This window comes from Hypomesus transpacificus, chromosome 23, assembly GCF_021917145.1.
Source record: "Hypomesus transpacificus isolate Combined female chromosome 23, fHypTra1, whole genome shotgun sequence".
In the NCBI taxonomy this organism is placed as follows: Eukaryota; Metazoa; Chordata; class Actinopteri; order Osmeriformes; family Osmeridae; genus Hypomesus; species Hypomesus transpacificus.
Genome location: NC_061082.1, coordinates 5,517,096 through 5,542,858, shown reverse-complemented (window position 1 = coordinate 5,542,858; position 25,763 = coordinate 5,517,096). Strand labels below are relative to the sequence as shown.

Genomic DNA, 25,763 nt, shown 5'->3' with positions numbered 1-25,763 from the left:
CTCTCTGTCTCTCTCCCTGCCTCTCATTCCCTCTCTGTCTCTCTCCCTGCCTCTCATTCCCTCTCTGTCTCTCTCCCTGCCTCTCATTCCCAGCTGCCTCTCATTCCCTCTCTGTTTCTCCCTGCCTCTCATCCCCTCTCTGGCTCTCCCTGCCTCTGATTCCCTCTCTGTCTCTCTCCCTGCCTCTCATTCCCTCTCTGTCTCTCTCCCTGCCTCTCATTCCCTCTCTGTCTCTCCCTGCCTCTCATTCCCTCTCATTCCCTCCCTGCCTCTCATTCCCTCTCTGTCTCTCTCCCTGCCTCTCATTCCCAGCTGCCTCTCATTCCCTCTCTGTTTCTCCCTGCCTCTCATCCCCTCTCTGGCTCTCCCTGCCTCTGATTCCCTCTCTGTCTCTCTCCCTGCCTCTCATTCCCTCTCTGTCTCTCTCCCTGCCTCTCATTCCCTTTCTGGCTCTCCCTGCCTCTTGGTTCAGGCTTAATATCAGCCCTCCATGCCCCTGAATACTTTTTCTTGCATCTCTCTCTCTCCCTCTCTCTCACTCTCTCCCTCTCTCTCCCTCTCTCTCCCTCTCCCCCTCACTCTCTCCCACTCTCTCTCTCCCACTGTCTCCCTCAGTTTGTTCCACTTTCCCTTCACGTTTTGTGCTTACTCTCCCTCCCTCCTGTGTGTGTGTGTGTGAGTATGTGTGTGTGTGTGAGTATGTGTGTGTGTTGTGTTGGTGACCGTGGCTGAGCATGAACCTGTCAGTCAGCTCACGTGAGCAGTCTCCATGAGGGACTCTCCAACCTCTTCAGCTCAACGAGGTCACATGATGAGAAGGTTCTAGTAAGGACTATTATACTGAGTTTGTGGGTGTGTGTCCTTCTGTGTTGAACGGTGTGTGTGTGTGTGTGTAGGTGGACAGTGACACCATCTGGAACGAGGTCCACTCCTCCAGCGCCGCTCGCCTGGCCGTGGGCTCCGTGGTCGAGCTGGTCTTCAAAGTTGCTTCTGGAGAGCTCAAGGTCAGCATCAAACAGACTGATGTAGCTTGTGGTTAGAGCATTTCACTGCAGGTCAAAGGTCTCTGGTTCAAATCCCACCCATCTGTAGCTCACTGTGGATGAAAGTGTCTACTACATGAATGTTTACTGTGTCATGAACAACTACTGGTGTGTGACCGGGTTAGGCACATGTTCTGTTGTTTTTAGCTGGGCCTGCTGATTGGTGGAAGGGATTGACACCTCTTAGCCCTTTGCCATCTTAGCTAAGGAAGTGACACATGCGTCTAGTGATCATTAGGCTCATTAGGAGAGCAGGCTCGTCGCTAATGAGTAGTTTAGCCATCCACTGCCATGTCACCACACAGGGCTAAGTAACGTAAGTGACAGAATTCAGGGCTAATTGGCTAAATCAAGCCTATAGCTCATTATCTACCTCGATCCACGTATAAAAGAGAAATGAATCTGGGGTGAAAGGTCACGGACAGTGAACTCTCCCATGTGACTGGTGGAGGAGAACAGGATGTGACCCGTACTCTCCCATGTGACTGGTGGAGGAGAACAGGAAGTGACCCGTACTCTTCCATGTGACTGGTGGAGGAGAACAGGAAGTGACCCGTACTCTCCCATGTGATTGGTGGATGAGAACAGAAGCCCAGCCTCACCTGGCCCAGCCCACTGCTTTAAATAGAACTCCACGGAATTCCATTAAGATCTCCGTAATCACACACTCCCTCTTGCACACACACACACACACGCACACACTCACACACACGGCTCTTTGAGCAGGCCTGGGCTGGCTATCGTCAGCTGGGATCTTGGTTCTTCTCCGTGTTAAAGTAATATCCTCTGCTGAGAGGTAACCTGGAGCAGCTGCCTCAACATCGTTAGGGTGGGCGCACCCTCACTCCCTCTCACCCTCCCCTCACCCCTCCCTCATCCTTCCCTCACCCTCCCCTCACCCTCCCCTCACCCCTCCTTCACCCTCCCCTCACCCTTCCCTCATCCTCCCCTCACCCTCCCCTCACCCCTCCCTCACCCTCCCCTCAACCCTCCCTCATCCTCCCTCACCTTCCCCTCACCCCTCCCTCATCCTCCCCCACCCCTCCCTCACCCTCCCTCACCCCTCCTTCTCTCTCCCTCCCTCCCCCTTCCTTTTCCTTCCCTCCCTCAACCCTCCCTCTCCTTCTCCCTCCCTCAACCCTCCCTCTCCTTCTCCCTCCCTCACCCCTCCTTCTCAGAGAGGGCTTGGACGTTTATGTGTGTGTGATTATGAGTCATAACTGTCTTGTTCTCTGATTGGCAGAATGGTTTTGCGGTGGTCCGGCCCCCAGGACACCACGCAGAGGAAAGTACCCCCATGTAAGTCTCTACAAGACTCTCTGTCTCTCTGTCTCTCTTTCTCTCTCTCTCTCTCTCTCTCTCTCTCTCTCTCTCTCTCTCTCTCTTCATACGCCCACCACAAATTAAGTGAATTGAAATACAATATATTTGTGTTTGCTTGGGAGGGTTTTCAGTCTGTCTGTGGTCTCTGCCTTCTTCACAGGGGCTTTTGTTACTTCAACTCTGTAGCGATCGCAGCCAAACTGCTCCAGCAGAGGTTGAGTGTCGACAAGATCCTGATAGTGGATTGGGTAAGTTGATAGCTGAGTGCAGCACCAGCCTATGAGGTATTTACAGACCTGCCATGACAGGACATCCTATACCCAACCACTGATCCAGATCACTCACACCACATCAAAGCGACCCTGCTGTGGTTCGTGCTTCCAGTCAGACAGTCAAAGCAGGACTTCCACTTATAAGCACTAGAAGACAGAAATTACCTATCCAGTAGAAGAATCGACGCTTCGCCCTGCACGAAACACACGAATCACAACAAAGCGAAATCCAAAGATATATTGTTCAGACGTTCGTCCAGAGAGGGTGTCAGTAAAGTTTTTTTAAAGGACATGAAAGCTTGGGTGTGAGGGAGGGTGGCGTCATGGCTGGACTCTGCTGGGGTTGTTAGCCCCCCCCAGAGCCTTCCAGACCCTTTTCATTTCCTGCTGTCTGTCACTGAGGGACAGCAGCCCTCGCCTACCTAATACGGCCGCACGCTTCAAAAAGAAACATTTTTAATGGTTCTCATAATAGCAGCTTAGCTCACTTTTTTAATATGTCGTTTTTTAATATGTCGTCGGGAGTGCTGGAGAAACCTGACGTGAGATGGCCTCCTGAATACTGTATGGGGTTTAGTGCAGCTCAGGTCCTGCAGGCCAGCAGTGTTGAAGGCTGCACTGGGCCTCCTGCAAGTCAGCAGTGTTGAAGGCTGCACTGGGCCTCCTGCAGGTCAGCAGTGTTGAAGGCTGCACTGGGCCTCCTGCAGGTCAGCAGTGTTGAAGGCTGCACTGGGCCTCCTGCAGGTCAGCAGTGTTGACGGCTGCACTGGGCCTCCTGCAGGTCAGCAGTGTTGAAGGCTGCACTGGGCCTCCTGCAGGTCAGCAGTGTTGAAGGCTGCACTGGGCCTCCTGCAGGTCAGCAGTGTTGAAGGCTGCACTGGGCCTCCTGCAGGTCAGCAGGGTTGAAGGCTGCACTGGCCCTCCTGCAGGTCAGCAGTGTTGAAGGCTGCACTGGCCCTCCTGCAGGTCAGCAGAGATATGTGTGATCCTCACCAGGTCTGCTGGAGTCTCAGGTCCACTCAGATCAGGAGGTTATCAGGCAAGAGAAATCCAGAGTCCCCCAATCCTCTCTTCTTTTAACCCTTGACCTTCTCCCTCACTGTCTCTCTCTCTCTCTCTCAGGATGTTCACCATGGCAACGGCACCCAGCAGGCATTCTACAGTGACCCCAACATTCTGTACCTGTCTCTTCATCGCTACGACGACGGAAACTTCTTTCCTGGGAGCGGAGCACCTGATGAGGTGAGCAGTGTGTGTGTGAGAGTGTGTGAGAGTGTGTGTGTGCACATGATATGAAGACATGGGAACCAACAACCAGTTCCCTAACGGAGCCTCCTCCTGGTTGACATATAGTGTGTGTGTGTGTGACCCAGGTGGGCAGCGGGGCAGGAGTGGGCTTCAATGTGAACGTGGCCTTCACAGGAGGACTGGAGCCCCCCATGGGAGACGCAGAATACCTCGCTGCCTTCAGGTAACACTCTTACCCTGTGCCTGACCCTGACCTTGAGCCTGACCCCTAATGCCGACCCTGACCTTACCCTGACCCTGACCTTGAGCCTGACCCCTAATGCTGACCCTGACCTTACCCTGACCCTGACCTTGAGCCTGACCCCTAATGCTGACCCTGACCTTACCCTGACCCTGACCTTGAGCCTGACCCCTAATGCTGACCTTACCCTGACCTTGAGCCTGACCCCTAATCCTGACCCTGACCTTGAGCCTGACCCCTAATGCTGACCCTGACCCTGACCTTACCCTGACCCTGACCTTGAGCCTGACCCCTAATGCTGACCCTGACCTTACCCTGACCCTGACCTTGAGCCTGACCCCTAATGCTGACCTTACCCTGACCTTGAGCCTGACCCCTAATCCTGACCCTGACCTTGAGCCTGACCCCTAATGCTGACCCTGACCCTGACCTTACCCTGACCCTGACCTTGAGCCTGACCCCTAATGCTGACCCCAACCCTGGCTCTGGTATCTCAACAGATAGTTTTCAACCAACAGGTAAAACTAGCATCGGAAAGTGTCTTATCCTTAAATGTTATCCTAGAGCAATATATTTAGGATAGATAATAGGGATGCACAATATATCGGGGGGCATATCGGTATCGGCCTTATTTTTGTGTTGTTGATATTACTCGTGTTATTGATCACAATTTGAATAGTTGTTGTCAGGTTGAAAAATATTTTTTGAAAAAAAAGTTTTGAAAGGTTGAATTTCCTCTTTTTTAAGTTTCGAAAGGTTGAATAAAAAGTTTCAAAATGTTAAAAAATTAGTTTTTGTTTTGAAAGGTTAAAAAAATATTTGGAAAAAATGTGTTTTAATGTAAAAAAAAAAACATTCTGTTGTCAAAATATGTGCAGTGGCGTGTCCTGACTCTTTGGACTGTGGTGGCCCAAGTGGGTCACTGACTTATGCAGGGGTGGCATGAAGTACTTACACACACAGCACATCTGAGTAGCATAGGTTTCAGGCATCTGGTACTTTCCTTGTCAAAGTTAGCAGGGGGTGCATTTTGTGGCAAGGCCCAACACAGCCCTGCCCTTGTGTTCTGTATATCCTAGCATTAAATGATTCTTACTGTATATAGATTATAGTATTACTTGTATGGCAGTGATATATTAATCTGTGTATTAGTCTTATTGAGTGCATGGGACTGTGGGGGAAAGGTGACAAAAACAGAGACAGAGATGGGAAAGGAGAGTTGAGAATCAAACAGAGAGAGAGAGAGAGAGTGGTTGGGAGTGAGAGGGAGTGAGAGAGAGAGAGAGACTCCACTAGAAGGAGAGAGAGCGGGTGTCTGTTGTGGATTTACGAGTGTCTGTGGGGCAGCTTGGATCACTGTTGTGAGAGAGCTGAGGAGCACTTGGCAGCTTGGATCACTGTTGTGAGAGAGCTGAGGAGCACTTGGCCGGGGAGAGGAGAGCTCCGACCTGACAGCACGGCCTGGAAGCACCCGCACGGTCAGGACACAACCTTTCAGGCGCTCGTTAAAGGGAGAATTCACTGAAATCTCACTCCAAATCTGGTTTCAAAACAAGATGAGATGACAGGCCGCAGTGGTTTATGGACAAATGGATTATATAGTCTTTATTTATTCCTTTTCTTTGGTCAGTGGGTATGTTCTGTGCTGTTTGGGTCATGTTAACCGGGTGAGGCGGGCAAGTGAGATGGTGAACACACACTCAAACAACACAATCACAAAACACACACACTCACTCACATGGATGGTGTGCAGGTCTCGATTCGCAACGCCTCACTTTGAAGATGAGTCCGTCTGTCCAGACAGACCTTGCCTGTCGTCCAGATCAGACCAGCTCTCCACTAACAGCTCCCCCCCTCCCTGTCTCTCTCTCTCCCTGTCTCTACCTGTCCCTCTTTCTCCCTGTCTCTTTCCCTGTCTCTCTCCCTGTCACTCTCCCTGTCTCTCTCCCTGTCTCTCTCCCTGGCTCTCTCCCTGTCTCTCTCTCTGTCTCCTCCCTGGCTCTCTCCCTGTCTCTCTCTCTGTCTCCTCCCTGTCTCTCTCTCTCTGTCTCTCTCCCTGTCTCTCTCCCTGGCTCTCTCCTCCTCTTTTCTCTTCCTGTGTCCACATGCGGTGCTGTGGGTTTGGTTTATTCCCCTGCTGTGTGCTGGGTGAGGTGAACAGATCGAGGCAGTTGCTCACAGGATTTTGGATGCTGTCTTGAATGTCAGTCTTTTCTAAATGATCGCTTCCACCACAAATTATTTTTTTGTTACTTCTTTCCAGAGAACTGTTTACTAAAGAACACTGATTCATGCTGGGTCAGTAGTTTGTTGAATTGATTATTCAGACTCTATTTTAATTTTAGTTGTCTCTTGTTTATGGTTGTTCAGTGTGAAATCAAATCATTGTTGGAAAGCACCCACAGAAAGCTTGTGTTGGAAAGCCGACCGTGTTGGATGGGGAACATGTCGTTTGTTTCTCTGGTAGTTTTCTCTAGAAAGATCTCAGTTAGAATCTGCCAAACCAGGAAAAGCCATAGTTTTCCTTAGTAAAGCCGTCGTACCTCATTTCAGATGGGCTGAATATGAATGAAGCTCTCTGGCTCTGCGTAGCAGACGGCTGGCAGACAGGTCGACGAAGTGCTTAGGGTAGTTTCAGGAGTTATTCTGGACCAGTTAAGTCTGGAGACACAGTCTACTGGCCTGGTGACCTGGTTATATTCAAACACTTTACTGCAGAAGATAAGAAAACATTCTCTTTCTCTTATCTTTCTCTCTCTTCATCTCCCTGTCTTCCCCATGGTTATCTCTCTCTCCTTCCTCTCATCTCCCTCCCTCTCCTTCCTCTCCTTCCCTCTCTCTCCTCTCCCTCTCTCTCTCCTCTCCCTCCCCCTCTCTCTCCTCTCCCTCCCTCTCTCTCCCTATCTCTCTTCTCTCTGAGGTGATGTGAGCCTCAGGGGCAGCACCTTCTCCCTCCACCTTCCACCACTGCCAGCGCCACGTTGCATTTGCAGGGGATCAAGCCTGAGCCACAGAAAGAAGGGAGAAAAAAAGATAAGAAAATTGGCCCTAATGAAAACCAGAAGCTGCGTCTCTCTTTCCTTCTCGCTCTTCCTGTCCTCTCCTCCTCTCTCCTCTTCTCTCCTCCTCTCTCTTCCACTCCTCTCTTTTTCTCTCCCTTTCCTCCTCTATCTCCCTCTTCTCTTTTCTCCTCCTCTCTCCCTCTCTCTTCTCTTTACTCTCCTCTCTCTCTCTCTCTCTCTCTCTCTCTCTCTCTCTCTCTCTCTCTCTCTCTCTCTCTCTCACCATGAACTTGGAAACAGAGAGGAGAATTGAACTTAATTCAAACCAGCTCTCCACAACGCCAGATGACGAGACTTTGAAGTGTTTATGTGTGTGTGTGTGTGTGTGCGAGTGTGTGTGTGTATTTTACCCCGTCTCTTCACTGTTCTACCCCTGATGTTTTTTGTGAACTGTCAGGAAAAGCCTTTGAGCTGGAGGTTCAGGCAGAGCTGCAGTTAACCCTCCGCAGCCTGGGTCCTGGCCGGCCCAGCTTCACACCAGCAGGCCGTTCTCCTGGCCGGCCCAGCTTCACGCTAGCAGGCCGTTCTCCTGGCCGGCCCAGCTTCACACCAGCAGGCCGTTCTCCTGGCCGGCCAAGCTTCCCGCTAGCAGGCCGTTCCTCAAATCACCAACTCATTTTTATCTTCAAACCACATCACTGTTAGAAAAAACAAGACTTTAACGAGAATACAACTGAGTGGTGTTCTGTCTGGGGCCGTCACAGGCGGAAATCTAATGCTATTGCTAATGCTAATGCTAATTAGAGCTTCCTCTTCTCTTGGCTCCATTTATCAAGAGGAAACAAATCGAGCAATGTTACACACACACACACACACACACACCCTGTTCTGGTGCCTAGAGAGCTGAGAGAGGGGGGAGAGAGGGGGGAGAGGAGGGAGGAGATTCCCAGAGTGGGAGGACTCCCTGGCTGCTGGCTGCTCTCCATTCTGGAAGGTGTGTCCGACTATGCGTGTGTGTGTGTCGGTCTTTCTCTGTGTGTGTGCGTATGTGTGTGTTTTGGATGTGTGCGTGCCAGTGAATGTTCCCCTTTCAACGTGCAAGCCCTTCTGTTGAGGAGCTGGTGCTGAGATAGCATGAGAACAGGAGAGGCCACAGGTGAGCTTCTCAGATGAGCTCTCTTGGTGCCCAGATACCAAGACTTAAGTCTCCTCATGGCTCCTCCATGCTCTCCCAAACTAAAACAACACACCTGGACCAGAGAGAGGGGGCAGGAAAACCCAGTCTGGATGAACGAGCCTTGTCCAGGAGACGAGAGACAGACAAAAGCAATAGACGCAGGAATGCTCCACCGCTGAGATCAGAAAAGATCGTTCACAGGAATGGAGCACTTGGCAGACACCCTTTTAGGAAGGTCACTTTATTAGAGGACCACCATCATGAGGAGGTCACTGTCTACATCAGGACCGCAGTGGGGTCGATTCCAGGAGGTTCTGTGAGTGTCTAAGGGTTTAGGGTCACACACCACCATAGGAGGAACGCATTCCAGTACAAGAGTTTTTGTGTGCGTGTGTGTGTGTGTGTGTGTGTGTGTGTGTGTGTGTGTGAGGTAGAAATTAAGCTGTGGTTCTAGGAGTGTTGGGTTTGGCCCAACTGTCTCACGAGAAGGTGTTAAATCCCAAGATTTAACAGTCTTAACAGGTCCCTCCCTCTCTCTCTCCCTCCCTCTCTTCTCCCCCCCTCCCTCTCTCCCTGCCTCTCTTCTCCCCCCCTCCCTCCCTCTCTCCCTCCAAGCACGCTTCCTCCTTCCCGCTCTCTCACTGTGGAGAAACAGCACACACTCCCATAACCCTGCACATATGCAACTACATGCGTGTCATGAAAACACACACACTCTTGGCCCTCTAACTGTGCTGTCTGCCTGGTTCCCCCACTGCCCTAGCTAACTTGCCCCCCACTGCCCTAGCTAACCTGCCCCCCACTGCCCTAGCTAACCTGCCCCCCACTGCCCTAGCTAACCTGCCCTCCACTGCCCTAGCTAACCTGCCCCCCACTGCCCTAGCTAACCTGCCCCTCACTGCCCTAGCTAACCTGCCCCCCACTGCCCTAGCTAACCTGCCCTCCACTGCCCTAGCTAACCTGCCCCTCACTGCCCTAGCTAACCTGCCCCCCACTGCCCTAGCTAACCTGCCCTCCACTGCCCTAGCTAACCTGCCCCCCACTGCCCTAGCTAACCTGCCCCCCACTGCCCTAGCTAACCTGCCCCCCACTGCCCTAGCTAACCTGCCCCCCACTGCCCTAGCTAACCTGCCCCCCACTGCCCTAGATAACCACCTCTCTTTTCATCTCCACATTGGTGTCCACTGATTCATGCAAAGCGAAGGCCTATTAAAAAAAGAAGCTAGTTTCCACTGGTTCCAGCATGCTAATTGTTCTCTGCGGTGTTTCAGCTGGGTCCGTTAGTGAGGCTTCGCCTGCGGGGGCTCGGTTCAGATGAACGACGTCAGCAGGTTTTGGAGAGGGCACGGCAGTGTGTGCCTCCCGTTACACTAGGGCTGAGGGGGGGTTGTGGTGTGTGATGCTCCGGTCGTCACAGTAACCGCTGTGCTGAAGGCCTTCCTGTGCACGCGGCGGTAAGCCACACGAGTGGCTGTGGGCTGCTCTCTTTGGTGTGGGGTCTTTTATATGTCTGATGTTAATGGACCAAGTGTGTGTGTGCGCGCTTAACCATAGACAGGAGAGCCCTTTGGTAACTCATAGAGCAGCTGAAGAAATATTTCCCCTCAAAGACGTCCAGCTTTTCAGTTCATGATGCATGTTACCCAACGGTTGATATTTTGTGCTCTCTTGGAAATATTTCATAGCTTAAGGTTCCTGTTGGGATAGTACCTACAGGAAATACCTACAGGAAGTTCATACAGGAAGTACCTACAGGAATATTAAAAGAAGCTTTCCCTTTAGCTCTGCCTCTATCTTTCTCTCTCCTTCTGCCTCAAGCTCTGCCTCTAGTACTGCCTCTATCTTTCTCCTTCTGCCTCAAGCTCTGCTTCTAGCTCTGCCTCTAGCTCAGCCTCTAGCCCTGCCTCTAGCCCTGCCACTAGCCCTGCCTCTAGTTCTGCCGCTGTGTGTTGTATGACTGACCTCTCTGAGCCTGAGGCATTCTAACCCACGCTCAAAAACCTTCTACGTAAACCGCCTCGATCTCTCTGAGGGGGGGAGGGGTGTCGGGCCAGGTCTATAATCTGGAGCTGAGGAGGGCACACCGCCTGAAACGCTGCACACCCAAATCCTGCTCACCCACGCAGCCACGCTGCACACAAGGAGCTGCTCTGGGTGGATCTGCTCTGGGTTGGTCTGCTCTGGGTTGGTCTGCTCTGGGTTGGTCTGCTCTGGGTTGGTCTGCTCTGGGTTGATCTGTTCTGGGTTGGTCTGCTCTGTGTTGGTCTGCTCTGGGTTGGTCTGCTCTGGGTTGGTCTGCTCTGGGTTGGTCTGCTCTGTGTTGGTCTGCTCTGGGTTGGTCTGCTGTGGCTCAGACAGAAGAGCCGCTCTGTCAGTCATCATCCGCCCGCTGCTGTCACTCACTGAACACACAAACAGAGTCACAGAAACAAAACAAGTTGCAATCAGCTTGTCACGATGACTCAGTCTTTTACCACCAGTCGACTGCACTACAAAGGTCTTTTAGAGGGATTTTACTTTAGTAGAATTTTACAGTCGTCCCCAGGACACCATTCCTCACACAATTCACAAACATGATGTCACAGTCTCACTCGTATAGTTTATGATTCACGTTTTTCCAACCACAACTTTTCCAGCGATCAGTGATGTTATCGTGTGTCCATTTCCCTTTCTGACACATTCACACACACTTCATTTTCCCTTCGTCTGACGTGTGTGTGCGTCGTGTTACAGATAGAGAGGGGAAGGGAGGAGAGAAGGAGAGGATAGAGGAGAGGGGGAGGAGGGAGAGGAGAGGGAGAGGTGGACTCTGAGACCTCTGTCACCACACCCAGCTAATAACTCATGTTTTGATCATTTCTGTGAAGCTGTTGTATCATTAAAACGGCATCAATATCCCAAAGAATTCAGTTATTCAGCCTCTTTCACTACTTCCTTTTTTCTAGTTCAGTTGTGGATCAGATGAAGCGAGAGGGGTTGTGCACACAGAGGAGGACAGATAGAAGTTGATGTGTTGAGCAGCTGTAAACTGTTGGTTGTTCACCAAGCCTGTCTGGCATCCAGTCAACACAGCATCGAAACCCTGCAGTCGATCTGCTGGGAAAGTCATGCTGACCACAGGAGGGGCCTGGTACACACACACACACACACACCAGTCGGTCAGTTATGGGAACTTGTTTTTACAGTGCTTGGTCAGTAGTCAGGCTGTCGTACATGTACTCTGATTCAAGAGACAGTCACCACACTGAGGATGAGCAATTTATTTAATACCTCTCCTCCCTCTCCTCCCTCACCTCCCTCTCCTCCCTCCTCCCTCTCCTCTCTCCTTTCTCTCCTCTCTCTCCTCTCTCACCTCCCTCTCCTCCCTCTCCTCCCTCCTCCCTCTCCTCGCTCTCCTCTCTCTCCTCTCTCTCCTCCCTCTCCTCTCTCTCCTCTCTCTCCTCCCTCTCCTCCCTCCTCCCTCTCCTCCCTCTCCTCTCTCTCCTCCCTCTCCTCTCTCTCCTCCCTCTCCTCCCTCTCCTCTCTCTCCTCCCTCTCCTCCCTCTCCTCCCTCTCTTCCCTCTCCTCCCTCTCTTTCCTCTCCTCCCTCTCCTCCCTCCTCCCTCTCCTCCCTCTCCTCCCTCTCCTCCCCCTCCTCCCTCTCCTCCCCCTCCTCCCTCTCCTCCCTCTCCTCCCTCCTCCCTCTCCTCCCTCTCCTCCCCCTCCTCCCTCTCCTCCCTCTCCTCCCTCTCCTCCCCCTCTTCCCTCTCCTCCCTCTCTTTCCTCTCCTCCCCCTCCTCCCTCTCCTCCCTCTCCTCCCTCTCCTCTCTCTCCTCCCTCTCCTCCCTCTCCTCCCTCTCCTCTCTCTCCTCCCTCCCCTCCCTCTCCTCCCTCTCTTCCCTCTCCTCCCTCTCCTCCCTCCTCAGGGCGGTGGTGATGCCCATAGCTAATGAGTTTGCTCCGGACGTTGTTCTGGTGTCGTCGGGCTTCGACGCCGTGGAGGGCCACAACTCACCTCTGGGAGGATATCGCCTCACCGCCAAGTGTAAGTACCTGCCTCGGGAACCTGCCTAGGGAACCTGCCTCAGGACTAAGAGATAGGGTAGTGCACCTGCCTCAGGACTGGGAGATATGGCCGTTTAAATACATGCACACATTTGACTTTGTGTGAAGACAGGTATAGGAGTTGTGGAGATGGAGGCAGAGGGTTGTGGAGATGGAGGGAGGAGAGGGTTGTGGAGATGGAGGGAGGATATTTTCAAGGACCTTGAAGAAATATGAGTCATCCTCCCTTCCTTTATTTCTCCCTCGTGAGGAGTTATTTTGTGGTCAGAGCACAGCATCACTCACGGCAGAGAGGGACAGAGAGAGAGGGAGAGAGAGAGAGAGAGCACTGTTGTCAGAGCACCGCATCACTCACGAGAGAGAGGGGGCGAGAGAGAGGAAGGGAGAGAGAGAGCGAGCGAGCGAGAGGGAAGGAGTGCTCCGTTGTTCCAGCTGATTCCGTCTGCCCTTCTCTCAGCCCTGTGTATGTGTGTGTGTGTGAGGGGCCATGCATGTACTTTTCAACTTTTGTAATTTTCTGACATGCACATGAAACCCAACTCATTGATATACTATACTTAAAACCACACACATATACAAGTGAGATGTTCTTACACACACACAACTGAAAATGATACGCTTAAGTAGGTATGCGAGGAGGAAAGAGATGTTTTGAGGATATCGTGAGTGGGGAAATGGTGGATTGCATATATTTAAACCCTCCCGGGGAAAAAACGATCAAAGCTGCAGTGAAGCCAGATAGGCTAGGCCACCTTATACACATGTATACCCAAGATACATCTTACTGTTTGGTTTTCTATATAGTATATATATGTGGAAATAAAACACTGCTATATTTTACTCGTCTGCCTGTGTTCTTTGATCAGTGTCCCAGTCACCAGGGACCAAACTCAGCCTCTAACCCCCTCATCTCACCCCTGCCCCCCCCCCTTGCCCCCCACAGGTTTTGGCTACCTGACCAGGCAGCTGATGGGGCTGGCTGGGGGGAGGGTGGTGCTGGCACTGGAGGGAGGTCACGACCTCACCGCCATCTGTGACGCCTCGGAAGCCTGTGTTTCTGCTCTGCTGGGGAACGAGGTGAGGAGGGAAGGAGGGAGGGATGGAGAGGGGGAGGGATAGGGGGAGGGGGAGCCTATCTTTAGTTTCCATGATGGCTGACAAGTCCTGTTGTGCCCATGGACACACACCCTTCCATCTGTCACACCTGTCAATCTCTAGATCAGCTTCCAAAGGCACAGGCTAGAGCCCTGCCCCTAATGTTCATCTCTGTGTCTGTGGTCCCCCCTCCCCCGTCTTTCAGACACTTTGTACATCAGCCATCAGATCCCCAATCAGAGCTCATAGAGCCCTCTGATTGGAGGATTTCCTAGGACCCTCTTCCTTCACTGTTCCATCGAAAAGAGATTTTGCCAGAAACTGCGAGCCAGCTCTGCAGGAAGAAAGTGAGAAAGGAAGGAAGGGAAACACAACAGGGAGCACTCTCTCCTCTCCTCTCAGCACTCCCTTCTTCAGAGCCCCTGTCTCCTCCTCCCCTCTCCTCTGTCTTCCCTGCCCAGTATGGGAGGGGCTCAATGAAAGGGGAGAGAGAGGATGTCATACACTTCCAGCAAAAGAATCTGAGGTTAATTGTGGGAGTGTGTGTAGGCCTGGGCTGGAACATAAGCAGCCCTCTGGTGATTCACAGCAGACAACAGCTCCGTGTCCTAAAAAACGCCCTCTGTTTTCTTAAAACTAATGAAGTGCTTTCTTGGCCAGGGATTTGAAATCATGTTCTCTTCATATTTCATGTTAAAGATAACTCTCTGACTCTCAGGGGTGTGTCGGCAGAGATGTTCTAGAGCTGCGTGCCTGTGATGCCTCTGCTGTGTGCCTGTGATGCCTCTGCTGTGTGCCTGTGATGCCTCTGCTGTGTGCCTGTGATGCCTCTGCTGCGTGCCTGTGATGCCTCTGCTATGTGCCTGTGATGCCTCTGCTGCATGCCTGTGATGCCTCTGCTGTGTGCCTGTGATGCCTCTGCTGTGTGCCTGTGATGCCTCTGCTATGTGCCTGTGATGCCTCTGCTGCATGCCTGTGATGCCTCTGCTGTGTGCCTGTGATGCCTCTGCTACGTGCCTGTGTGGATGCATCTGAACCACGTCTACAGCAAGAATTGCAAAGTTTGAACATCCACAGCACACAGTTGCCATTGAGTCGGTGAGCTAACAGGAGTTGGTGGTCAGTGGCTGAAAGACAGCCTCTAAGACTGAAGCCTTCTTCCAGACCCAGTCCACGTTTGTGTCAACTCAGTTTTATTTCGAGAGAGTGACCCACTCTAAGTGTTGTTGCAGACTGGGCCACAAACACACCCCCCATCCCAGTATTGACTCTAATTGGACGAGGAGGGAACCTGCTGAAGCCATTAGGCCTCCAGCCTGCCCCGGCAAGTCTTTCAAATCAGTATTAATGAGGCGTAGGGGAGCTGTGGCTCGGGAGAAACCCTCTTCTTATGACTTGCCGCACCAGACCTGGTCTGAGCTCACACGTCTGAGTGCCGTTAAAACAGCCTTCCAGTCCGCTGCTGTTTGAAGTAAGCCTGAGCAACACCGGCTCTTCACACTGCTGCTTGTTACATCAGTCAACCTTCAGGCCTGGGTACTCATCCATACCATGCTTTAGTGTTTGGGACGTTGGTGGAGAACTCTGTTTTCTCTTCCAGATCACAGTGTGGCTGTGCTGTAGAGTCTGGCTGTGCTGTGCTGTGCTCTGCTGTAGAGTCTGGCTGTGCTGTGCTGAAGAGTGTGGCTGTGCTACAGAGTCTGGCTGTGCTGTAGAGTCTGGCTGAGCTGTAGAGTCTGGCTGTGCTGAGCTGTAGAGTCTGGCTGTGCTGTGCTGAAGAGTGTGGCTGTGCTACAGAGTCTGGCTGTGCTGTAGAGTCTGGCTGTGCTGCAGAGTCTGGCTGTGCTGAGCTGTAGAGTCTGGCTGTGCTGAGCTGTAGAGTCTGGCTGTGCTGTGCTGAAGAGTGTGGCTGTGCTGCAGAGTCTGGCTGTGCTGAGCTGTAGAGTCTGGCTGTGCTGTGCTGAAGAGTGTGGCTGTGCTACAGAGTCTGGCTGTGCTGTAGAGTCTGGCTGTGCTGCAGGGTCTGGCTGTGCTGTGCTGCAGAGTCTGGCTGTGCTGAGCTGTAGAGTCTGGCTGTGCTGTGCTGAAGAGTGTGGCTGTGCTGCAGAGTCTGGCTGTGCTGCAGAGTCTGGCTGTGCAGCAGAGTCTGGCTGTGCTACAGAGTCTGGCTGTGCTGTAGAGTCTGGCTGTGCTGCAGAGTCTGGCTGTGCTGTAGAGTCTGGCTGTGCTGTGCTGCAGAGTCTGGCTGTGCTGAGCTGTAGAGTCTGGCTGTGCTGTGCTGAAGAGTGTGGCTGTGCTGCAGAGTCTGGCTGTGCTGTAGAGTCTGGCTGTACTGTGCTGCAGACGAGGACATAAATACCCTGTTGGAACTGTAAACTCCCTCATGGCATCTCTCCATGTGCATGTTGGGCTCAGAGCAAAACAAACCCAACTGTAACGCTGGGTCTCTAATAAAACCCTGGTCACTGTGACCGAGCCTCCAGGGAGATGTTCTCCTGGAGCAGGAGCGCTACCAGCCGGCCTGACGCTCTCATCTGCATCGTGACCAACGAGGGGCTACAAACTAGAGCCCGGTAAATGTTTAGTTTTTTCCTTCTTCTGGAGAGAGCAGAGCTCTGCAGTAGGCAGGCCTGTCAGAGAGAGCAGAGCTCTGCAGTAGGCAGGCCCGTCAGAGAGAGCAGAGTTCTGCAGTAGGCAGGCCTGTCAGAGAGCAGAGCTCTGCAGTAGACAGGCCTGTCAGAGAGCAGAGCTCTGCAGTAGACAGGCCTGTCAGAGAGAGCAGAGCTCTGCAGTAGGCAGGCCTGTCAGAGAGAGCAGAGCTCTGCAGTAGGCAGGCCTGTCAGAGCTCTGCTGTACTCAGGGGAACAGGAGGATGTGCGTTCCAGAGCAGCTCCCAAAACAACCGCGGAGAACTTAATGCAATAAGCTAACCTGTTTAACCGTGACCACGCCAGACCATGACTTAGCCACTACTGAGGGGGTCTGCTCCGGAATCAACCAACCATGAATGGGAGGGGGGGGGGGGGGGGGAAGCGAGAGGGAGGCCTGGGCAGGAGTTACCCCTTGCTGAGAGACTTGACCCTGTCTGTGACGCCCATCTGAATGCAGTTACCCTCACACCTCCACCTCAAGGGTCAACAGCAGCCTGGCCAGCACCTGATCAAAGACACATCTGAAGTCAGAGGGAGCTGTTGTCAGTCAGACAGCAGGGAGAGAGTTCCAGTTTCATTTCCCCCGCAAGAAGTTAGTCACATACACACTAAAGACCGCATTCTCTCTCAAAATGAATGTTAAAAATGAATCCACTGGAAAGCCCGGTTCATTAGCAGTCTGTGACTATGATACCTCTGTTGGCAGAGAAGTCAGATGCTGGTGATCTGGGCTTTCATTTCTTCTAGAAAGAGCGTGTACACAGCACATGTTTGGTTTTGTTCAGCCTGTGACGAGTCCAGATGGGCCCCTCGATGGTGTCATGACCTGTCTAGAGGGTCGCACGCAGGAAGGAGAGACAAAGACCACGGGTTCAAAACTGGCAACTTACAAATATCTCATCAGAACATCAGGAAGCTCGTGTTTACAAGCAGCAGTGGAATCCAGCTGCATGATTCTACTCAGAAGCTCCTCATGGTTTTATGGTGGTAAATGGCGAAGCGAATAATCATGCTGATGGACATTCCGTGGTACACAGATGTGGGCTGGCATAGGTTGTGGATATACTGACACAGACATAGGTAGCATGAGGCCCGCAGTCTGGGCCAAGAATCTCGTGTTCTTTACGACCCCCTATCGCGACCTGGGCGACTGCAGTGTTTGCATCCAGCGTTTTACTGGCCACTGCAGTGCGAAGAGAAATACATCCTTGGTTTTATTGGCAGGTTAGGACAAGCTCTGCTATAATGAGCGTTGGGTTCCCTTTGAAAGCAGCTCGAATTAGCTGGGAAAGAGGAGGATAAAAACGTTTGAATGAACTTTACTGGCTTTTTTTGCGCCCCATAGTAGGAGTGCGTAATCGAAAAGGCCTCTCTAGTTAAATGGCTCATGAATGATGCATTGGTGACGGCACAAGTCAACTCTGAACTAAGGACTAATTGATGTTTGTGCACAAACAGATGTCTGGCCTCCTCTGAATTGCAGTCGTTAGCGGTTATTTGATAAACAACAGGCTAATACGCTGATTATAACCAGTCAGCGGTAAGGTGGTTTGCTTTGTTTACATCCTAGTTACAGAGCGTACGGATCTTTACACCCAGTCTCCCCAGGGATGGTCATTTCAACCTTGCATTAAACGGAAAAGTTAGAAAGGTCACCTGTGTTACACAGTACAGACTTAGCTTGTTAAAAACACCAAACCTAATCAGCCATTGTCAGCGATCGCTAACTTTCGCTCTGTTGTTTTAGCCCTGAAACGATGTCCGCCTTGTGTGCGTATTAATGCTGAGAAAGCAGCATTCCTCCGTCTGTTCTGCTTTCTCACTCTTGAACCTTTTTTTCAAGGCTCATTCCTCTGCCAGCCTCTGGCTTGCAGTGGTGTCTCGAAGCTTTTCTGGCAGAGGGCTTGGTGCGTTTGAAGGCCGTGCCACCCACTCAAACAAACCTGCGCTGCAGCGCCAGCCCATGACTTGAGGAGCATCAAACCGTCTCTGACAAAAGGACTTATTTCTTTGCCAAAAACGACAGACCTCACAGCAGAGAATAACTAGAGAGAAGGTTAGAAAGACAAATAGACGGAATTCCCGAGTCACAGACGCTCTGTGGCAACATGTGTGTGTGTGTATGTGTGTGTGTTGAATGTGCACATGTGTGTGTGTGTCATACCTGGCAAGCAGGGTCCTGGAGCGCGCTGACAAGAACCATTAAAGTTTATAGGCGTGAGGCACAGCTGCCTGTCAGGTTGACGGACAGCCCTCCTGTACCCTCTCATCCCTCCTCTCCTCATCCCTCCTCTCCTCTACCCTCTCATCGCTCCTCTCCTCATCCCTCATCTCCTCACCCCTCTCATCCCTCCTCTCCTCAATCCTCTCATCCCTCCCCTCCTCACCTCCTCCTCCACCAGCCCTCGGGCTGCAGGGACGAGGCAGAGGTGTTCAGCCGAGAGGAGGGATGGGGCACAGGCAGGAGAGATGGGGCACAGGCAGGAGAGATGGGGTACAGGCAGGAGAGATGGGGTACAGGCAGGAGAGATGGGGCACAGGCAGGAGAGATGTGGCACAGGCAGGAGAGATGGGGTACAGGCAGGAGAGATGGGGCACAGGCAGGAGAGATGGGGCACAGGCAGGAGAGATGGGGCACAGGCAGGAGAGATGGGGTACAGGCAGGAGAGATGGGGCACAGGCAGGAGAGATGGGGCACAGGCAGGAGAGATGGGGCACAGGCAGGAGAGATGGGGCACAGGCAGGAGAGATGGGACACAGGCAGGAGAGATGGGGTACAGGCAGGAGAGATGGGGCACAGGCAGGAGAGATGGGGCACAGGCAGGAGAGATGGGGCACAGGCAGGAGAGATGGGGCACAGGCAGGAGAGATGGGGCACAGGCAGGAGAGATGGGGCACAGGCAGGAGAGATGGGGCACAGGCAGGAGAGATGGGGCACAGGCAGGAGGGATGGGGTACAGGCAGGAGAGATGGGGCACAGGCAGGAGAGATGGGGCACAGGCAGGAGGGATGGGGTACAGGCAGGAGAGATGGGGTACAGGCAGGAGGGATGGGGCAAGTTTGATGCCCAGGACTGAACAAAGCAGGCTGTTGTCTGAAGTGTGTGTGTGTGTGTGTGTGTGCCGTTTCCTTAAACGAGCTGACGCACCATGGCAGCTCTCCATGACCAACACACACAAATCACTTGTTCAATGTGACGGTGTGTGTGTGTGTTCATTCTCTTATCAAGCCCATCTCTCCTTGGGTGTATTTGGGCTTTATGTCCATGATTATGGCGGAGGAGGGTGGTGTGTGTGTGTGTACAAAAGAGATTCATTCTACAGTTCTCAGAGTGTGCACGTGTTGTCATAGTGTGTGTGTTCACATGATGCAGCCTGTCGTGCCACAGCTGGATTAAAGTATCCCTCTCGCTAGACCGCCTCTCCCTTCACCCTCCCCACCCCCTCCCACCCTCTGTTTGGTTTCATTAAAGGAAAACGTTGAGCCGAGGCTGGGCCCGGACAGACCAGCAATCCCTTCTTCCTCTCCTCTCTGGCACGCTGCTCTGCCTCGCTAGCAGACCCAGCCCTGATCACCACCTCATACGCCTCCACAGAAAAATAGAGCATTGTCGTTATTAACCTCTGTGTTTGACAGATTTATAGTCGAATGGGTCTTCTGTAAAAGGATTCTCTCGTGTCTCTCTGTCCAATCTGGATGTGCATGGGGCATCAGTGTTTCTTTTTGGTGCCTCTCACGTGGCTTTGTTGGGTTTCTAGGTGCGTGTGGCATGTCGCGCTGGACACAGAGCGGGTGCTCTAGCCTGTCCCTGGAAACCGTCAGGACTTCCTGAATAGCAGGAGGCTGTGTGCATCTGCAGACCTCTCATTGTTGTGGTGACGAGTCGGACCTGGGCAGCAGGCCCAGGGTCATGCTGTCATGTGCACCACAACCGGAACTCTGTTGTGTGAACTGGTATGGAGGCGTTTTTTGCCTCCTTAAAAACTCCCCAAATACTCCCAATAAACTCTGTTTTGCTCAGACAGTAAAGACTTTAATTAATATTGTGAATCAGAAGTTGCCTGTTTGTTCCTGACAGCTGGAGCCCCTTCCTGAAGAGGTTCTGACCCAGAGGCCGAACGCCAACGCTGTTGTCTCCATGGAGAAGGTTCTGGAAGCTCACGGTGAGGACTCTTCACCAACTCGATGTTCTGATAGCCTGGCTGCCAGCCCAACTTAGCCCCGCCCACAAAAAAATGTGGTCGGGAAGTTGGGTCTGAAGGGGCTCGTATTGGGGACAAACTATATAAGACCAGGATCTGGTCGGACCAATGAAATTGCCAGGGCGGGCTTTATATGATGATGGACAGATGATCAACAGTAACGTAATCACCCACGTCACAAAAGAGCGCTTGGGTTGAATTAGTTTTCAACAGACAACATATTACGTTGCTCTGATTGGCTGTAGGTCTATCCAATTGAGCGAAGTGGCATTTGTTTTACGAGTTCGGTTGAAACACGCCCCATAGTCACAGCCCAACGGAGAGTTATCAGACTCATATTCTGACTAGAACTCTGAGTATGACCACGTCAGGCTAATGTTCTGATGCTACCGTGTCACACTCAACCCATGCTCTTTCCAGATATGACAAACTCCACCTAGTCATAACAGCCCTCACCCTAAACATATATACTTACCCTAACCATACTTACCCTCACCCTCATTACCTCAGTTGATGTGGCTAGGTGTTTAACAGCCTAGCTGTGTCCGTGTGTCCTGCTCAGGTAAATCCTGGCGCTCGTTACAGCGCCTGGCCTCCACGCTGGGCTGCTCCCTGAGCGAGGCTCGCAGGTGGGAGGCCGAGGAGGCAGAGGCCGTCACCGCCATGGCCTCGCTCTCCGTAGCCAGCAAACACCTGGGCAACAGGTACGAGGGGGGGTCTGGTGTGTGTGTGTGTCCTTGTCTGGTCTGTGTAAACTGCTGAGTTTTACCTTTATTCATTATCAAAATTACTGTTGTTTTCAGTGTGCTCATGTGGTTATCGGTGTGTTCATGTGGTTATCGGTGTGTTCATGTGGTTATCGGTGTGTTCATGTGGTTATCGGTGTGTTCGTGTGGTTATCGGTGTGTTCGTGTGCTTATCGGTGTGTTCATGTGGTTATTAGTGTGTTTGTGTAGTTATCAGTGTGTTCATGTGGTTATCAGTGTGTTCATGTAGTTATCGGTGTGTTTGTGTGGTCTGCTCTTCTGTCCAGGCCGGAGGAGGAGCCTATGGAGGAGGAGCCTCCCATGTAGAGGCTTGTCTCTGACATCCCCCTGAGCCAATCACCAGTCTCCGTTTCAATTTGACCCGCCTCCTCTGCCGTGTCCGAGCAGGGCGTGTGCTCCAGAGGGCTCTCCTGCAGGGGGCGTCCAGACACGACCAACATCTCCCTCACGGGAACCCAATCGACCAATCACCGTAGGTGTTGTTGTCTGTACAGGAAGTAGGAGGTGAACAACCCCAGTCCTCGGTTGCCAGGTCTGCTCCTCGGGACCCTTTGGGATTTAAGGGGGGTTAACCGTCCCACTCTGGCAACCTTGAGTGCCAGTGCATTTAAACAGTACGTAAACACGATGTATGAACCAGTCCGGTCGTTTCATCTGCTGCTGGATCCTTTCATCCAGGCAGCGACAGCCTGAGACGGAACAAGCCACCGGCTGCTTCTGTGTCTGGAAGACACTGAGGAAGGAGAGACCAGGTGTTTAGCTAAAAGGAGATGCGAGGAAAGACGATGATGAACAGTAGTTCTGGTCGACGACAGACAGTGAAAGACTGTGAGTTTGTGCCTTTTGACCTGCCTGGTACATTTTCACGCTGAACTCAGTGAAAGAGCTTTGCCTTAAAACCAGGGGAGGAGACCTCTAATATCTTCTACCTTCTCATCCTTGATCTTGGCGAGGCTGGCGATGTCGGTACAATGTTGGCACATAGGACTGGGAGTCCCTTTGCATGTTTACCCATAATCCCCTGCGGCCAACCTACTGTCCCACCTTGTTCCTTTTCAGTCTCTGCCTCCCCCCAGACCCCCCTCTCCCATATCCTCTCCTGCTCCCCCTTAGCCTTTGAACTGTAGTGTGGAGGTAGTTGCTAGCTACACAGGACATAACATGGCTGGAGTCTTTCTCTCCTGGGAGCGAGCGAGCGGGCTGAAAGGTTTAGCGTAGCACCAGACACCAGCCCTCTAGTGAACGTTAGCATGCACTGTAGAGGAGCTACCTGCAGTTGAAGGAACTGCTGTTCAAATGTATTAGAAGTCATTAACAAGCCAAAGCATGACATCTTATAGTCTCAAACCACTTAGTATTACAAACATATACGACAGGCTTTGCTATTGTTGCTGAACACCCAAGACGCGTGGTGGTCACGGATCTGTAAAAGAAACACACAACACTGAACTGACCCACGAAATATCATTGTAGTCTGATGACCAGATGTTTTGTGGTAGGAAAACGAATGTGTGCTTTTTTCAGTTGATTATGGCCATGTCTAGATCCTGTGGTGGTGCGTCTGTTGTCCAGAGCAGGTCCGGGCCTCCTCCACCCGGCCTGGGCCTGTCAGCAGGCCTGTCATCAGGCCGAGCGGCCCTTCAGGCGTCAGGTGCTACCGAGCCGGTGCTTGTTTTTAGTTTTTGAGATGGTCTATGGTAGACCTACAGTCTAGGGTAGACCTACAGTCTATGGTAGACCTACAGTCTAGGGTAGACCTACAGTCTATGGTAGACCTACAGTCTAGGGTAGACCTACAGTCTATGAAAGACCTACAGTCTAGGGTAGACCTACAGTCTAGGGTAGACCTACAGTCTAGACGACAGCAAAGGTGAGGCAGGACTCATTTGTACTTTTTCATTCAACTACTCGCAGATCATGAATGACATGGATCCCTGTATCGATAGCATGCTCTCTGACGGAACTTGAATTTGACGTCCGTAACTCTTTAGAGATTCTTAATGACGGCTACAGTATAGTTCACTGAACTCACATCTTCACCAACTCATTTTTAGCCTTTTGGCAACTACCTTCAAGATTGTTTCTTCATCGAAGTGGTAGTCATTTGTGTATTGTACTTTCAATCGACATGTTTGAAACAGTGAAACACAGTAGTGATTGTTATTCCTCATTGGTCCTCTGGGTATTTTTACCACAGAATAGTTTTTGATGACTACTCCATTTTGTGTTTATTCCTTCCACGTTTGTGTATTTCTGTCCTGTCTCATTTTTTATGTCTTTACCAAGTGGACTCCAGTGTCTTAGTTTCTTTCTTTTTTTTACTTTTTAAAATAATTGTCATGTTGTTGTTTTGAACCTTGTGTCTCCTTCTGTTACACATTGTACAGTTGACACACTTTACTACATGTGAGGGTTCAGATCCTTGGATTTGATGAGCAGCCGTTTCCTGGCGTCGTTAGGGGAGGGCAGGGGGTGCAAACATTTCTACTTTGTATAATGATTCCAACAATTGTGTATTTACTAAACTGTCTGTTCATAGTAGATTTCTATATGAAAAACTCTAAGTATATTATATATTATAAGATATTACAAACTTGTTTTTTGAAGTTAGTATTGCAAGGCAACATGTTCATATTTCATTGGCTGGTCTGACTCTCTGCTGTTCACTGTTTGTGGCTGCCATTGGCTACGTGTTGAGTACAGTAAATCCCTATTGGGTGTCGTTTTTCTATTGCTGTACATGACTGGCATTGCCTTTGTCAACTCCACTAATGTGCTGTTTTCCCATATTTTGTTACAAAAGCTCTAATATTCCTTTTATGTATCTAGGCACTTTCTCCCTGTGAAACTGTACAAACTTATTTCTTGAGTTGAAAAATGTTATAGTTGAAAATACCAACTTGTTATATCTGACCAAAACTGATCATAGTTCCAATTGGATCCCTCTGATCCAACCCCCTTCCTCCACTCTCCTGCTCCTTCTAGAGAGCCTTCTACTAAGGATCTCAATACTCTTAAGAAAGGAACTTTTCCAGTTGAGCTTTGAAAAAAAAGTGCTAGGAATAGAATCAGTCCATGTAATTTTTTTAACCGGTTCCCCTTGAAACACTGTGATGTTGTGCACCAGGAGAAGCTACAGGTCCTGTTGTGTTCTTCATGTCGTGCTGCCACAGCTCCTCAGGTGTCGGGTCACCCTAACCGCTAGAACCTCCTGACCCCTGAGCCCCAACACATTAGTTTACCAGCTGCAAATGTCCTGGAGTTCCAGGTTTTGGTTCCATGTTCTGCCTCAGTCTAGATAATAAACCCAACAAACCTTTTATTTATTCAAAAGGAAATGAAGGGTTTATGATATCAGGTGGTAAAGTGTGTTTCCCATACTTTCATCAATCCAATGCTTTGGAATGTGTGGGAATCACTCAAAGAATGGTACAGAATTGGGATGTGAAATGAGTAACTATTTCTGGGCATTAAATCTTTGTTTCTGGTTCTATTTTTTCCATTGCACTTGTCATTTTCCTCGGAAGTTAATTCCTGATTGTAATCCAGAAGAGATTCCTTCAAACAGCGAAATGTTAGAGAAGGTCACCAAGATGAAAAGAGAACATTGAATGCCTTTTACATTTGCAAAGATCCCAATGTTTCACTAATAGATTGTGATTATTTGCGAGTGGATTGCTACCAAGTTGCACAAATCCCTCCCCCCTTTTCTAAGCCTCACAATGCCTTGCCGCAAACGTCATGTTTAATTTCTATGAACTCAAGGAGTCATACATTTGTCAAAGGGACTTTACTTTCACCCGGTTATTCTTGCGTGAAAGCCAGGTAGTTTGTCTTAGTCAAAGAAAAAAACACAATTAGCGTTAAACAAGAAAGAACATTCCATGAGCTATTTTCTTTGTATGTTATTTTGTATTTAAAATAATTCTGGGCATTTTATTTTCTTCATCTGACTGGGCCTAAGGATTGTTAGTTGTTTATTGTATTGGCCTAGTTAGATCTGCTCTCTCCTCCTCACCTGCTCCTGGCCTCCTCTCTGCATGGTCCTAGCATCCGCATGTATCTGTCCCCTGTAACATATCTGCACATGAGCACTGAAGGACATCCACACCTAACCTGCATCCAGAGAGAAGGAGCGACATGGAGCCTCGCTCCTCTTCACTCTTAGGGTTCCCAGAAGGGTTTGACAGAAACATGCTTTCTGTGTCAAACAGACATTCTTTTTACTTAAAGAAACAGACTAAACTGAATGATGGGGGGGACATTTGAATATTTTACAAAATCAATCTTTTATCTAGCACTTGTGACATACTGACAATAGATTTTATTGTATTTATGTAGAATATTGTTTTAGGGGTAGCTAACAACAGGTTGAGGACTGGGTGGATTTACTTTATGGGCATCATGGAGGGTTTGGGGTAGGAGGGAGGGCAGTTATCATCTGGCGTTATCAAAGGGCTCTGTCTGGGTTATCATTGTTGTTCAGTTCCACTTCAGCCAGTTATGTCTGTGACCACTGTGGTTAAAATAAACAGTTCTAGGTTTACAAAATGTATTAAATGCATATTGTTTTTTTTATGGTTTTGTTTGAACTTGTTCTCCATTGTTCCAGAATAGTACTTGTTTCTTGGGACCTTTTCTCTAACATGTTCTCTTTGACATCTACACTATATAAAATATCACCTTTTGGAAAACCTT

At 50.7% G+C, this 25,763-nt stretch overlaps 1 protein-coding gene across 1 annotated transcript in view; it reads left to right on the top strand.

Moving 5' to 3' along the window:
• Positions 1–25,763, top strand: part of hdac4 (histone deacetylase 4) — a 63,248-nt gene extending 37,485 nt beyond the window's left edge. The window contains 10 exon segments of the mRNA XM_047045968.1: positions 897–1,004; positions 2,287–2,342; positions 2,527–2,614; positions 3,761–3,880; positions 4,012–4,109; positions 12,212–12,330; positions 13,294–13,427; positions 20,175–20,259; positions 20,861–21,002; positions 21,332–25,763. Coding sequence (XP_046901924.1) covers positions 897–1,004; positions 2,287–2,342; positions 2,527–2,614; positions 3,761–3,880; positions 4,012–4,109; positions 12,212–12,330; positions 13,294–13,427; positions 20,175–20,259; positions 20,861–21,002; positions 21,332–21,371 — 990 coding nt within the window. The 3' untranslated portion in view covers positions 21,372–25,763.